Source organism: Lampetra fluviatilis, chromosome 4 (genome assembly GCF_964198595.1).
Source record: "Lampetra fluviatilis chromosome 4, kcLamFluv1.1, whole genome shotgun sequence".
NCBI lineage: Eukaryota > Metazoa > Chordata > Hyperoartia > Petromyzontiformes > Petromyzontidae > Lampetra > Lampetra fluviatilis.
This window is the reverse complement of record NC_136278.1, coordinates 8,207,742-8,224,253: the sequence shown is the minus strand read 5'-3', so window position 1 is coordinate 8,224,253 and position 16,512 is coordinate 8,207,742. Positions and strand designations below refer to the sequence as shown.

Here is a 16,512-nt window from a genome sequence, read left to right as displayed (position 1 = left end):
ATAATATTAAACAATTAAATAATATTATATTATATTATTAAATTTCGATTTAAAGCTTTCGTGACTGCAGGGATTCATCTTCTTGGTTCTTTCGGTAAAGTCACGTAGAAGGGAAATAATACATTCTAAAAATAAAACATAATAAAATACAATTCTCACGACGGCTGCTTGCGTTGTGGCCGAAACGTCGTAAGAATTGTATTTTAAGAGGTTTTATTTTTATTATTTAATTATTTCCCTTCTACGTGACTTTACCGAAAGAACCAAGAAGAAGAATACCGGTGTTAAGTTGTTCAAACAACAGACACCCATCAACAAGGCATCAATTCTGCATTAGCCACACTTGGAAACAAAAATGCTTTGATATTGTATGCATTGTCCTTGAAACTGATTAGCTTACACCAGACAACCTCCTTTATGGCTACGTCTCACGATGTTAGGCCAAAAGGCAAACAGCACAATGCAAATATCCAAGCACCATTATCTCGGGGTCAGGAGTTATATCCATACTAACTATTAAGCCTATTTTTTTTACTAGGCTCGTGTTTTGGAAAAAGGCCAAAATATTTTTTTGAAAATAATTCAACGTCAGCCTAATACATATTTTTCCATTGTAAGGTAGTGTTAATGATGAAGGCGGTGTTTCCTTCATTGGGTGCCTGTATACCACCGCCGCCAATGCCAACCCATGTATTTTTTAACATTAAGAATAACATTACATAGTTTGTTTGAAAAAATAATTTGTTACTCAAGAATAACAGTGAGTAGGAACGGTAATAGTGTGAACAATTTTTTCCCCCCAGGGATAAGGCACCGATCTTCACTCGAATCTGAGTGCGTAAAATTACACACAACTAGCTTTTGTCCACATTATGGAACATTTTGGAAATACATTTACCAGAAATGAAACTTCACCGATACTGCATTGCCACTTGGCGTCAACACAAATCTCATTGACCGTTACACCGTTACAGCCGTACAGCCGAGAACCTCCACACCACCATAACATGTTTAGGATAACTGCCATCACAGCGGAAAAGAACTTCCTTCGGACCAAAACGATAAAAGTTTAAACCCTCCAAATTCAAAGACCAGTAAATATTTTGCTTCAAATGGAAGCCGAACTTGTTTTCCAATTATTATTGGGTAACAGGATATTTGTTTCAGTTTTCAATGTTATCTTATCCAGTCCTACGATTTCCTTCCATTAATTTGTTGTTGTTGTAGTATTGTTGTTACAGCCTTGAAGAAGTGTGGTAATGTTTCCTGGCAAGGAATGCTGAGATTTCTTTACAATAGCATGTCATGCACGGGCTTTGCGACCAACTGTTGCTGTTAAGTTGCTCATAAGTGGACAAGGGTTTAAATAATCACATGGTCCAAACATGGGAAAAGGGTTCAGACAGCTGGAAAATTAGATTTCTGTAAAAACATTTTTTATGTAAATACAATCGTGAAACAAGTGCATATAAATTAGGTATTTTAATTGTACGTATTAATATTTTTCTGTATCCTTGTTCTCAGTGGCATTAAGTCATTGGCCAATAATTTCAGAGCACCGCTGTTATTGAAACAATCTGTCGGATTAGTCACGTGTTTTGGTGTGAATTTTACACTTATCTATATTTTCTCTTCCAGCATTTTCAAATGCATGTCAAAGATTTCCGAGCACCAGAATGTTTCGTCTCAATCTTCCTTTCAAAAAATTAGCACCTTGTCTCAATGCATGTTAACTAATGTAGGCGGCTTTGAGCGAGTTTGCAAACATTTTGACTGCAAAATCCTGTTATAAATTTTTCATTTGGCACAATTCAAAACATCAAAACACAAACCTGATTTGCCATGAAGGAAAGCTTGTCAGGTACTGAATTGTGGTGCATGTCATCTAGAAATACTGACCTCAGTGTGTGCTACTTGAATATTTATATAAATACACACACAAGCCTGTAGGATGCTGCATTGATGTCATGGTTAGCACACTGGACTTGCAATCTCGAGGTTGCCGGTTCGATTCTATTTCCCGGCATGGCAGCTTAAACATTGGGTACGTGTATTATATCTTCTCATCCGTGTCCACCCAGAAAAATATATATGGGTAAGCACAGTTAGTTGATTGGCTGGTTGCCTGTGGTGAGGTAAAGTGTGGGTAACTCCCACCTCTTCCAAGACATGTGGCCAGCATGGAATAGTAGGCCAAATACCTTCTGGAGGGGGCTGTCTAGAACTCCCCCCCAGGCGAGATCCTTCCACCAGCGGTGGCACAAGCAAGCAATTACATGGCTGCGCCTTTACCACCTGCATATGGATGCGCTGGGTGATTTGGCAGCGACACCTTCTCACCATCCGTTGATCGCGAGGGCAAGTTCTGCTGCTGTGGCTGCGTAGATTAGCACCTCCGATTGGCTACGATTGGCTACGTACGGTGTGAAAGAAGTTCAACATTCGTGTGTATATATACACGTGAGATAATGTGTGCTCTTTGCCTCAAGTCCGAGCAAGGCACGTCCACGGCGAAAGTGTCCCTTGGCCCAGCCTGGGAAGAGCTCGAGTGCCACATCAGCATCCTTCAGGGCCTTGGGGAACTGACGCAGCATGTCATAACAGTACGAGCGGTTCCCAAACGGCCTGCACACGCCACAGCAACCGGCAGCCACATCAGCGAGATCAAAGTCTCACACAAAGAGACGACGCAGAGACAGGAACATGCACAAACATGCACAAACACGCGCAGGACCTACAACAAATCCTAAACATCCCCATTTAACGTTACAGTCCGGCGGTTGTCCAAATTTCCTGACCTTTCTAGCCGCATACCATGATCCTCATATGGCAAAGAGCCACAAGACACACACGATTTTACATATGCATTCCCTTGCGGGTCACGTGGGGTCGGTCATCTGGCCGGTTCACTCGAGATGGTTGGTGGTGAAGTTTTGCCATTTACAAAACTGGGGGAGGGGCGCATTTGGTTCGCTAACAGTGCCTGGACCACCCCTGCTATTGACCATCAGGGAAAGTGTCGTTGGCGAGCACCTATTAAGGATGGCGCAATGCTCGATGGTGCGGTGCGGCCAGTACCACGCACGGCCACCCTCGTGTCTCCCCAGTGCTAATGTTTATACACTTCTCCAGGTACTCATTTAAGGCAGAGTTGACTTAGGGGAGGCTCAAAGATAAGTTCAGAAATGACTTGCATCTGATGTTATCTTTGACCGAGTTTTATCTACTATGTACCAGTGACATCATGTGAAATTATGCTGCATTTATTATAACCTGCTAACTCCAGCTAGAATTCTGAAACATGTACAGCGTGATGCATTTATAGATATCCCACTAACATAATTAGGGAGACATTTTACTTAAAATCCTCCACACGTCTCCCACCAATCTCAATACACGAAAATAAATATTTTAAAACTCTCCCTCCGTGCGATAAGGGGCCATCACTTTAACAATATTCAATCACCCATTCGGAATAAAGTAAGATGATCGTGAGAAATTAGTGGGGCAATCTATAAATGGATCGCCCTGTATTCCAGCTCGCTAAATCCAGTTGCAATTTCTCTTGTATGAAGTGTAGAAATGTGCATGCAAACTCCACTTCATGGGAGTGTATTTTGACTGTAGTGCAATAAGACAAATTGCATTCTTTTAGGCGTGGATATTCCTAGCTGTCAGGACATACCCAGTAGTGTTAAGAAACCTCAACCATGCGTTAAGTCTGATTTTCACCTGCGAATACACCTTTCTTTGTTGCCCATTTGCAACTCACCATATAAAACTACAAAATGTAATTTGTATAAGATACTGGGAAATTGTACATTTTTGTGAGGCTCTTCAACAACCACAGTAATTCAAAAAATGAAAAAACAAACTGCATTACCCATCGTCATATGGGTAATGCAGGAATTATAGTACTTTACATTAGTTCAGAAGAGAATGCTATGTGCTGCGGAGATGTCCACTGACTTAGGATTCCCTGATGCGATGCAAAAGACGCCTCTCCTTGGCATCCGATAAAATTCCGCCATTTTATCTACGACAGGTCTACGAGCGATCGAGGGCTTAGTCCTAAAGAGACGGCCGTCACTCTTTGGACACGTCGCCCATCTTGACGCGCAAACTCCAGCAAATGGCGCAGCTCCAGTTGGCGGTTGACGTTCGAAGAGGACTGCGACCTTATAAGAATGACGCAACCCCCTTGATCGCCCCACGTGAGACATTGCTCATACAAATTATTCGTGACACCACAATGACAGCAAGATATTTTTTGTTAACGCTGTTGCAAGAGGGCACGAGACTTGTGCAACGGTCCTTTGCTGACCATGCGTGACGATTGATTGACCTGTGCATATAGGCCATCGTCACCATCGGCAAAGATGCATTCACTGCTGGAAGGCAGTTTCCCCGAGCTCGCGATGCAACAATCATCGAGCTGATTTCATCACATCTCCATGACAGACGTATTTTAGGGCGTTCCCTCCTTTGGCTGCCACTTGGTTGTGAGTCTTGACCACAGGCTATCATGCCTTACAGCGGTTTGACCTACTTCAGCCCACTTACTTAAAATTCAACATGACGCTGTGTATGGTGACAGATCCAGCTATATCCTCTGCCTCTTGGTTGAATTGCAAGCATGCCCCTCTCTACGCTGCTTTGTGCAGTTTTCAGAATTCGTTCCATTTTGACATTGTCCTCGTTTCTGATCCACGTCAAGGTCAAAAGTGGCGTTCATAAGTCATTCGACTGGCATACGAACGCGACATGGGTGAATACAATAAAATAACACACAAAATAAATTATTTACAGCACTTTGAATAATGCATATTTGTTAGACACGGTCACAAGTCGACATGGTGTTTGAGCGAAGGTACTGAAAAGCTCACCGGTAGTCGTTTGGGTCTATTGATATCGCTTTAGAGAAGCACTGCACGGCTTCGCTGTACTGTCCATTCTGCGCTCTGTCGTTCCCAAGCACTGCATGGCATAAAAGACGAGTCAAGCACACGCACAGGGGGCACAAATTCATGAGGAGGCACATTCCACGTGCTCCCAAAGGCAACTTCACCTTTAAAGACGAGTCTATATACAGCTCTTTTGTCAAATCACTGCTTAACGAGGGCCTCTCTACGCCACACAGGTGTTGAGGGTTTATTGGACCACGCTTAACCACGTCGGTCAGTGCAGGTTGGTGAAAGCAGGGAGCACAGTACAATGCAACGATGGCATTTGCTGCACGGCTGTCTGCCGACTGAAGCGCTGCACTAGCCAACAACAGCTGCTTTATATCCGATTCACGTTGGGTCAAGTGTACAAATCACGACCTGGAAAATAATTTGTGGACTAATAATGGGAGGCTGCTGCTTAAAAATATTCTTTGGAAATCGTGTATAGTTTATTTGAAAAACGAATGCAGACGTAACTCCCCTTTTGTCATTTACATAGTTACACTCTTAGACAGTAGGAGGATAGAATGTGTGCTTTACACAAAAATGTATGTATTTACACAGCACAAACTGGTTTTGAATGTACTTTACAAAGACTTGATTAATCCACTGCCAATGTTTTCTTGTGAAAGCCCAAGTTGGATAATAAAATATTCCTTTCCAAAGGATACTTTAGTTTTTGCCAATTGACATTACCATAGGGATCTATTATCAAGCATCTCAATTATACTACATCAAGATGCTGTACAATAATCGGGGCATGCACAGCATGGCGAACAACCGGGAACAGGAAGGTGTAATATATGTCAAGACAGTAAAGTCATATGTAGGAGGGTAAGAGGAATGTGTGGAGTTGAAGACTTGAAAATAGACTCCAACAGGTTCAAGGAATTTTTAACAGCACGCATGGCTGGGGAAGAGGAAGTGCGCCAGACGATGGGAGCAGCAGAGAAGAATGAGTGACCTCTCATTGACCTGAGCTTGAGAAAGTGTCGACAATAAGCTCACCAAGTAATTCTAGATTTGAAGCTTTCGTGACTGCAAGGAATCATCTTCTTAGGTTTTTTCGGTAAAGTCACGTAGAAAGTAAAATAAAATAAAAACAAAAATCACGACGTTTCGGAGGCAACACAAGTCTCCGTCATCAGGTGGGACCGTCACAGCCAGATTAGCTGTATCAACTTGATACATTAGCTGTATCAACTTGATACAGCTAATCTGGCTGTGACGGTCCCACCTGATGACGGAGACTTGTGTTGCCTCCGAAACGTCGTGATTTTTGTTTTTATTTTATTTTACTTTCTACGTGACTTTACCGAAAAAACCTAAGAAGATGATGAGTAAATTCCACACGACCAAGTGCTCCACGTGTTTTACAAAGTTAGACTAACAAAGGTTAGTATATATTTAATGTGTACAAAAAAAAACTGTTTATCTCTTGGGATGCGAACGTGAAGCGATGCAATTTGAAGACAGCAGAATGGTTACTTACACAGGTATTCTCTGCTTTTTAACGAATCCGAGTCGGGGTCTTCTCCCTAAACAAAGCAAGCACAGAGGCATAAGTGTGTGTGCAGTCATAGAAATAAGGATTGATATTTGGTCTCGATTTAAAGTACTCTTAGGTTTTTTCGGTAAAGTCACGTAGGTAAACAATAATAAAATAAAATAATAATAGCTGTGAGTGGAGCCACGTCATCACCCAGCTGTGCATAGGATGCACAGCTGGGTGATGACGTGGCTCCACTCGATGTCCGCCATCATACCCCAAAGTTCTTTTCCAAATCTGGTCAACACACCATTGAGAGTGTTGGCGAGATTGGGTCTTTGGAGAAACTGCTCATTCAATGAGGTTCCTTGGTAGGTTGCAGTGCAGTCGAAGACGACACGGATCTTGGAACCTCATTTGCCAGTAAAAAATATGAGAATTGTTTTTTTTACCCTTTTATCTGGCAACAAAACTGACACTGACACCTTTTGATGCCAGATAAAAGGGTAAAAAAAACAATTATCATATTTTTTTCTGGCAAATTAGGTTCCAATGGTGTAAATGCTTACCCCGAGCTCTCATACTCTGATGGTGCATTGTCTTTGAGTTGTGCGCCTTTTGGCGTCATCTGGTTCAACCCATTTGAGACTAGGCTCTAAAGAAAGCTGTCTCGGGTGTGGACCAATCAACTTCAAGGACAGTACATACATTATAAGAGTTGTTTTTTGTTTGCATTAAGACTGCAGGTATTATGGTCTATGCCAGGGGTCGGCAACCTACGGCTCCGGAGCCGCATGCGGCTCTTTACGGGCTGCTTCTTGACGATATGTACGTATGTACAGTATGGACTCAGATGCATTGCGGCTCTTGAAATACTGAATTTTGTACCGAATTGGAAAGAAATGGCTCTTCTTGTTATTTTGGTTGCCGACCCCTGGTCTATGCAAACATGACTCCTTGTAAAAAAAGGTGTCAGTTTTGTTGCCAGATAAAAGGGTAAAAAAACTATTATTATACATGGATCTTCTTTTTCTTCGGGTGGTACACCCCATGATGAGGAATACACTACACTCTTCTGTCTTCTCGTTCCTGCTGCTTTAGGCACTTTCACAGCAAAGCCCTTTGCAATGTCTCTAATGAAGCTTTTGTGGTCCTCATGGAAATCTGAGCTTTTGCTCGGCCTTCTCTTGAGACTGTTGATGCGCCGCCTTGCAACGCAGCGTTGTTCAGCATTTCCACATTCTCACTTCTCAATGGCAAACCAGTGGTATAGTGTCCATCGACCAGCTCGGCTGACCTTGCCACAGATTGCATGAACTGATGGTCGTCTTGTGACATCTCTGGTTTGTCCTCGTAACTGCGTTCTGAGAAGTCCGTGTTGTATTGTTGGACTAACGGTTCTTCAATGTTTGAGATGGAGATACGGTTTGCTGCGAAACTTTGCCATTTTCCATTGGCGTCTCCTGTTCTCATAGGTCCGTTCACTACCCAGCCAAGAGTGGTCTTGATTGCGTAGGGTCCATCACCTTCACTATTTATCACCTTCCATGGTTCCATTGCTCTGTGTGCATTAGTTCCTATCAGCAGGCCTATCTCTGCCTCAATGCGTGGGAGATGCACTTCTCACAGATAGGGCCATCTCTCAACATCATGCTGTAGTGGTATGTTTCCTTTCTTCACTGGAATCCAACTGTGGGTGAAGACCTTTGGCAGGTCAATATAATCGCCCTCCTCAAGTGCACTCACTTCCAGGTCTGACAGGATATAACTGTGTACCAACTTCTCCTGACCCATGATTCGCAGAAGGATTTCAGTCTTCCTGCCTCTGACGTCAAGTTGTTTCCTCAGGGTTTCAGTACAAAACGTCGCTGAACTCCCTGGATCCATGAATGCGTATGTCTCCACACTCGTCGCGACTTCGTTTGGATTTGATTTTCACTGGAACAATGGCGAGAATACAATGTCCGTCTCCAGGCCCGGTGTAGCCACAAGTTTCATGCTTAAGGGACGCAATAGCACTTGAGGCTATCTTCTCTTCAGTAGTGCCATCTTCATTTCTTTTCGAGGTGACAGTTTTCTTTAATGACGTGCAGCATGCTTGGATGCTTCAAGTTACACTCTTGACATGCCATTATTTTCTTACACTCCTTGCTAAGGTGCCCTTGTATAAGACATCCAAAGCAAAGTCCTCTTTTCTTCAGAAACTCAATTCTGTCTTTCTGTGGCTGTTCTCTGATCTTGATGCAAGAATCCAGTGTGTGAGTCTTCTCACAGAAAAAGCAGGGTTTCTGGAAGGCATTAGCAGGTTCCACACAGCATCTGAGCCAGCGGCACAGTGAAATATTTAGTGCTGCATGCTGGGTTCAAAGGTTTTCTTGTGCAAGTGTTTGGAACGGGCAGAGAATTTAGTGCAGTTGTGGAGGGAACCAAATTTTATTCAAACAAAGATGAGCATTTAAGAGTAACAGCCGAGAGGTGAACAGGTGGTTCAGAGGTCCGAGCACTGGGCCGGTAATCCATCACATTAAACTTAGTTCTGCATTTAAATTTCACTAAATTGCAGATCTTGAGAATTAAAAATATCAGTTTGACCAAAATTCAACAAACACCAGTCTCCGTAGATGGGTGTGCGGGAAAGTCCTGCCCCCCTGCTGCGAGGCCCAGAGGTTACTAAAAGGGATCTCAGAATTAGTTCTGCAATATCTGCTTCCACGGGCCATTCTCTAAGATAACGGGTACACCGATCAGCGACAGTTCAGACTGGATTCTGCCTCTCGTGACGCTGACACTGAGAGCACAAAGTGGGGTAACATTGTGAAAGACAACACAAGTGATTCGGAATGCTCCCGATGCACAGCTCTTATTCAGTTCCTGAAACTTGCCTCCATCATGGATGCCTCGCTCCTCCTCTTCTTGTCAGCTTTGCTGGGTTTTTGTAATGCCTTCACGTGGCTCGCCGCCACAGCAAAAAAAGCGCTGTTGACGTCCCACTCCGCATCCTGCTGTGGGAACACAGGGAGACGGCAGTGGTTAAAAAGGGAATTGCAGTAAAGAAAAAGGATGAAAAAAAATCTGAATAGGTTTTACCCTTTCTGGCAATAACACAGGTGGTTCAGATGTTCAAACACCAAATAGAAACCTTTTGAAAGGAATCATGTCTGGATTAACCACATGTACTTGTGGTGAACATGCATGCTCTGATAATACGTACATTGTCTTTGAAACTCATTGGTCTACACCAGACAGACAGGTGTCTTTAGGGCCTAGTCTCACCAGTGTTAGAGCAGAAAACGGCAAAAGGCGAATGGTAACATTGGTGAGACTAGGCCCTAAAGAAGCCTGTCTGGTGTAGACCAATCAGTTTAAAAAACAATGCATATATTATATTCTTGGTTCTTTCTGTCAAGTCACGTAGAAGAGAAATAATAAAATACAAAAAATACAAAATAAATAAATGTGGGGTTCTCCTTGAAAGTTATTGTTTTATATTTTTATTATTTTAATATTTCCCTTCTACGTGACTTTACCGAAAGAACCAAGAGTACTAATCCCTGCAGTCACGAAAGCTTTAAATAAAAAAATGCATATACTATCAGAGCATGTTTTTGGTTGCATGTTCACCAAATGATGTGTGGTTAATACAGACATGATTCTTTGAAAAGGGTTTCTATGTTATTGCCAGAAAGGGTACAATCTATTCCGATTTTTTCATACCCACCGAGCTAGTAGCTCTTTTTCAGACGCGGCCTGCCTACAAATGATAGCTCAACAAAAAAGTGGCATATGTGGAAATGTATAGCAGCCAAGGCGATTCATTACGAACAATATTTATCACACTTCCTCGCCAACTCTTGCAGTTTAAGTCATCTTAGTAGCACACAGCTGTTTGGAAATTATAAAACAAATCTGAGTTACTTTTTTTGTAACAGTCTTGTTTGTGTCTAACTTGTACGTGTGTTCCTTGTTTTTATCACACATGGCTGAACATGTTTCAATTTCACTACCCCTTTCATCAAGTCTTTTCAAAAACACAACAGAGCAGCTTTAATGTCCTGGTTAAAAGTGAACAATGATTTACTACCTTACATTTGATGCCACGAAAATATTGCGTTACGTTTTTGTTGCATGACAACTGCTTGCCTAGGGTGCTGTATGTTTACGTTAAAAAAATAAAAAAAGCTCTCCACTTAAAGAAAAGTCCTTACCAAAAAGCAGAGAAACCAAACCCCACAGGGAAGGGCTCTGGAATCTAATAAACAGGCTGACACAAGTAAAATGCAGAATGCTTCTTAATTTCCCTCATACTCAACATTCTTTAGCAGTGAAGAGGATTAGAAGGATATTCCTGGTAATGATTCTTTTTAGTTTCTCCCACAGTGTTACTCGAATTTATGTTTGCAGGTGTATGACGATAAGTATCCTTATGTAGGAAGGAATGTTACTGGTCTGCCCGCCAGGCAGTAAAGGTCAGTCACAACCCTTTCTTCAGTGATGTTTGTCATATCGTCGAGTGATATAAAATATTATACAATTTGCATTAATAGGGCATCCAAATCCTTAAATATTTAGCAAAGTCCCTGTAAATCCTTATTTCGTCTGTATTGCTATTTTTTCTACACTTTACAAACATAAGTTTTATAACAAACAGAAACGGATTTCCTCCAGTTATCATGTGAACATTAACATTTCTCATGCAAGGTTTTCACAATTTGTGATTTACACTTAAGAAATATAAGAATACCCTTTTATTCCAGTTTTAATCGCAAACAATGGGAAAAGGGTGCTATGAGACAATCCACACAGTCGTGGCATGTGGGCAGCGATCAGTGCTGGTTGCGGTGAACACAAAGCCAGCGTGTGGACACGCTCAGACACAAGCATGTGACTAATAATGACTCCAAATAATAATAATTCTCCAACCAATTAATTTATTTTTAAAAATCTGGCTTGCTGAAAATGGAAAATCTACAATTTTAAAACAACACAATTTATCAAAACCACGCGGGAGTAGCGGGAAAGAAACGTCCCAGGTTGTCCCGTGTGACTCCCTTGTTCAGAACGGAGAGGGCTGTACAGTCTACACACAGTATCTATTGCAATAATTTGACCTGCCTCAGAACATTAACAATGGCCACACATGAGAACTGCTTTCTTTCAAATCATAACACAGAACGAAAATCCTAAATCTCAAGAGGATTAGTTAAAAATGCTTGCGTGCCATGAACTACCAGACATCGCAAAGTCTCTTGTCATATCTTGATGACAAGTAAACATTGTTCTTGAACAAATCCTTCCATGTTTAGGTTAGACCACGGGTCGGAAAACCAACATAACAAGAAAAGCCATTTTTTCGAATTCGGTAAAGAAACACATTTTTTAAGAGCCGCAATGCTTGTGAATTACGTCACAAAGCACTGCTTAAAGACCCCTGGGCTAAACAGTGTCTCACCTCTCCCAGCTCCACTGTGCTTTTTCCTCTTGACTTTTTGGTTTTTGATTTCCTGTCGGCCGAGTGCCTCCGTCTGCTGCAGTCGTCTCCATTTGTCTGTACGCCAAAATTTGGGTCACAGTTCCTGTTCAGACCGTTAAGATCCTCCAAGTGTCTTTCCACCTCCTCTTCCTCCTCCTCTTCATCTTCCTCTGCATCCTCCCCCTCCTCCCCTTCATCGTCATCCGAAGACGAGTCCTGTAAGAATGACATGTGATGGAGGCAGTGTGCTTAGCATCCATTGCATTCAAAGTGATCCAACACCCCTGCACCTGACTTGCATAGCAAGGACAGACATGACAATTTCTTCAGGAATGTTTGTCGTATACAGACGAGAAAGGGTTCATTTTGATAGGAATGCGGGACAATCATTATTTATTCTACTGTAAAAACACTTTGCCATAGGCATTGTTCGTGTTTAGTTGGTTGTCCTTTCCCCGCACCTCTGATTAATTATCAAGGTTGGCTACGTACGGTACGAAAGAACACACACACAGACCAAGGAAAGGAAAGTCAACAACATCAATCAGAGAGGGAAGAGAGTTCCAGAATATAGGGGGCAGCAGAGGAGAATGAGCCACCGTTGACCTAAAATTTTTCCTATCTCGGTCAAAAAAAAAACCCTTTAGTGAATGAAATTGTTCACTATCCTAACAGCAATGAGTGGTGGCTCTATATTCAAGTTATAAATAAAGGCAAAATGTGGTACTGTACCCAATGTTAAGAGTGACCGCATGTTGGTGGCTAAAGCCTAATAAGTCTTAAGGCCTTTATGCTATGCAATTTTATTAAGGATTGTACTTTAAAAAAAATAATAACAATCACTTCTGAAGGATGGGACATACAAGCTCGTACACATTGTATTTTAGTAGTAGGTTTTTACCCTTTTAAACTGGTACAAAACTGACACCTTTATTCAAGGCATCATGTTTGCAATAACCACAACACAAGTAGTCAAAAAAGCAAACAAAAAGAAGCAACTCTGATAATGATAATAATATGCACTGTCCTTGAAGTTGATTGGTCCACACCCCAGACGGCTTTCTTTAGAGCCTAGTCCCCATTGGTGTTGGACCAGATTGTTGATTGTGTATGTCTATATGGAGCAAAGATGTATTTTTAAGTGGGCAAATAGAGTTCAATGTCTCAACGGCCAGGCCTCTTTCAAAAAGTATTGGACAGTCCACAGCATGGGAGACATGGGCAGGTTACCGCGCCGTAAAGACTCATCGGCACAATGCAATCGCCTGTGCATTGCCACGGCGTGCCCAGAGAGCTGTGCGGTCGAGGTGAGTGCAGCGAAAGAGTGGGGTTCTCCTTGAAAGTTGTGAGAACACACAACGGCGCTCATTTACAGGAATACAAATCCAACATGTTCAACGTCAACACGTATCTCCGTGCACGTAGATCCGTTGATGTTCACATGCATATCCAATACGATCCCAATTCACATGCTGAATAATGTTCCTTTCCGTCTGCTTTTTCGTGAAAACGTCGCGACGTTCCCCCATCGCTGTCAACGGGCAAAATGCCAACGTAATGACTCTTTGGTACTTTCGGTAAAGTCACGTAGAAAGAAAATAAATTACGTAATAGAATACGACGTTTCGATTGCAACACAAGCAGTCGTCATCAGGTAGAACTAAATTTGAGAGAGAGACAAAACACAGACACGGAGACACACAGACACGGAGACACACAGACAGACACAAGCAGAGAGAAACAACACAGAGACACACAGAGAGAGAGAGATGTAACATAGACACACAGAGACCCAATGCCGCTGTGTCGTGACCTTAAATAGAGAGAGAGGGGGGTGGGGCAGAGAGAGAGGTGGGTCTGCTGGAGCAGATAAATTAGCATGTCAATGAGAGAGCTGTGTGGAAATCCACCCTGTGGCGGCAGGGGGAGAGAAAGACCCAGCAAGTCTGTCAAATTTCAGATTTAACTTCTAATTTAGCAATCTCTCAAGAACGTAATCAACCAGGCTATGTGTTAACTGTGTGTTAGCCGACTATCGGCGTTGCATTGCATTACATTTCCAAAGATATGCTAAGTTTGTTTTTAAATCCTTTATATTAAGTTCACTTGCGCGCTTGCTTTGCTTGCTTGCTTACGACCGTGCAAATCTTTCAGTCGTTTTTTAACCCACTTCCCGTGATCCAATCGAGCTGACATTTTCCACACAGACTCGTTGTGTGTGACAATTAATGTTCGTGAAATTTTTTTTCCAAAATTTTACACTTTTTAGGACAAAAATATTATATATAATTACCAATTGCTTAATGGTGCCATGCAATCATCTGACCCATAGGTGGCAGCCATCTCAAGCCAGAGGACGAGAGGACTCTAGCCGCCACGCATATAAAGGATTTATAGTGAAAAAAACTTTGTTTTTACGGGTTATACTTGTTTCAAACTGCCTATTTCTCTCGCTAAAATTTACCAGGCTCTCTCATAGGTCCATTCGCTCTTTCTTTCCCGCGGCCACTTCGGGGTGGATTTCCACACAACTCTCTCTAAAATTTACCAGACTTGTTGGGTCTTTCTCTCCCCCTGCCGCCGTGGTGTGGATTTCCACACAGCTCTCTCATTGACATGCTAATTTTTCTGCTCCAGCAAACCCACCTCTCTCTCTGCCCCCCCCCTCTCTCTCTATTTAAGGCCACGACACAGAGGCATTGTGTCTCTGTGTGTGTCTCTCTCTGCTTGTGTGTCTGTGTGTCTCCATGTCTGTGTTTTGTCTCTCTCTCAAATTTAGTTCTACCTGATGACGACTGCTTGTGTTGCAATCGAAACGTCGTATTCTATTATGTAATTTATTTTCTTTCTACGTGACTTTACCGAAAGAACCAAAGAGTAATTCCTGCAGTAACGAAAGCTTCAAATCAAGTTTGCCAACGTAATGTTTCAAGAGTTTCATCAAGAAGCAAATCTGGCCGTGCTATTAAGTGCACACACGTATTAAACCTGTCACTATGACCGGATGCACGCTTGCAGATCCTTATCCACTCCCCTGGCAACACATTGTTTTCCCCACAAATTCTTGCACTCCCAGCTGTCCTGCCATTATAGAGATGCTATGTGTAGTGTTTAACATTGAAAATAAATAAATCGTGCCCTCGATGACAGCAGACCTATTGAGAACGGCTATGGAATTCTCTGGGCAGGCCACAGCAAGCATGTGTGACCATCTGTTCGCATGCACATAGGCACATTATTAAACATGCATATTTGCACGGGAGTGATCGGTATTAGAGATTAGCAGATTTAATCCAAGCGGTAGCAGGCACATGTCATTGCTGGGCTTGCAAGGACATTTATTTCTCAATACTTTGATGAACATGCGCTAGAATTTTCCTGCCCGCTCATGCATAGACACTCACTTGACACGAGGAATAAATGTTGCACACAAGGACAAAGATACCCCATGTAGCCTTCAACAGACTTTGGGGGCAAAAGTGCTGCAAGCAAGCACATAAGGCTGGCATGGCACACGAGGTGCCGAGCCGACTGAGAGGTCGCCACTTAGGTTGGCCACGAGACGGGAATCGAACTTGGGTTGCCGGGTTCATAGCGCATGGCACCGACGACACAAACGTGTGCAGTGAACCCGAACACGTGTCTAACTTTGCATTTCACAAGTCGTCCAAACACAAGCAGTGTACACTGGGATCTGAACTTGGCAGCCCGATTTTACTGTCGCTACCCACGTTCAAAACATAGGACACACACTCCAAACAGAAGCCTTGAGAAACCTGTTAAACTAACTCACATTCTGGAATTCACAAGTCATCTAACTACACAAAAACGTGTGCAGTGGACTAGAAAATGACTAACATTGCATTGTACCATAGCCAAATAGATCCAGTGAAGTAATGTTATTAGTGTATTATTTACCGATTGCTTAGTTATTTTGACGTTAAACGTTAACCGGTGAACATTAACCAGTGACGTTAACCAGTAAACATAAGAGGAACTGAAGACCATACAAATGAGCAACCAATTTTCATTGGCAATAACTACGTGAGATAATGGCAATAATCTAATTACATTTGAAAAACGCCACCTTATAAAACGTGTGAATGCCAGTGTTGTCGAAAGGTATTGCATTTCTTACACAATCCTTCGTACGAATGAAACATTCACAGCTGGAACAAGAAGTACTTCTTTGGATGATGTGTTATTCAATCATATCATCCATAATTATCTTTAAATGTAGCAACATCACGCTTGCAGATGATTGACATGGCTACGTGCGAATTAAATTTACAAATTCCTAAATTTGGGTACTCATTCTGATTACAAGGTGAAGTTTTTCAAAGTAGAAAAATGCATAGCATTATTACAGGCTTGATTTAACTTGCATATATATACCATTGAATTTGATATACACCCTTGTCTGTTTACATACTTGCATGTATGTTGAACTTCTTTCGCACCGTACGTAGCCAACCGTGGTAATCGGAGGTACTTGTACAATAATATAATCAGACTACATCTATTTTGATGTTTCTGTGACAATTTTATGTTGAATGGTTTTTAAAAGTAATAATAATTTGCACTAATTCGGCACCTTTCACAATGTA

The 16,512-nt window shown here is 42.1% G+C and overlaps 1 protein-coding gene across 6 annotated transcripts in view; it reads right to left on the bottom strand.

The window, feature by feature from the left end:
• LOC144931539 (uncharacterized) overlaps positions 1-16,512 on the bottom strand; it is a 75,785-nt gene that overhangs the window by 21,868 nt on the left and 37,405 nt on the right. For 5 of the 6 annotated variants that reach the window (XM_078855493.1, XM_078855492.1, XM_078855495.1 and 2 more), the window contains exons 4-8: positions 11,885-12,121; positions 9,314-9,437; positions 6,439-6,480; positions 4,887-4,977; positions 2,484-2,625 (exon numbers count right to left, since the gene is read on the bottom strand). In XM_078855493.1, coding sequence (XP_078711619.1) covers positions 2,484-2,625; positions 4,887-4,977; positions 6,439-6,480; positions 9,314-9,437; positions 11,885-12,121 — 636 coding nt within the window. The remainder of the gene's footprint in view (positions 1-2,483; positions 2,626-4,886; positions 4,978-6,438; positions 6,481-9,313; positions 9,438-11,884; positions 12,122-16,512) is intronic. The other variant, XM_078855497.1, reaches the window with a different exon arrangement.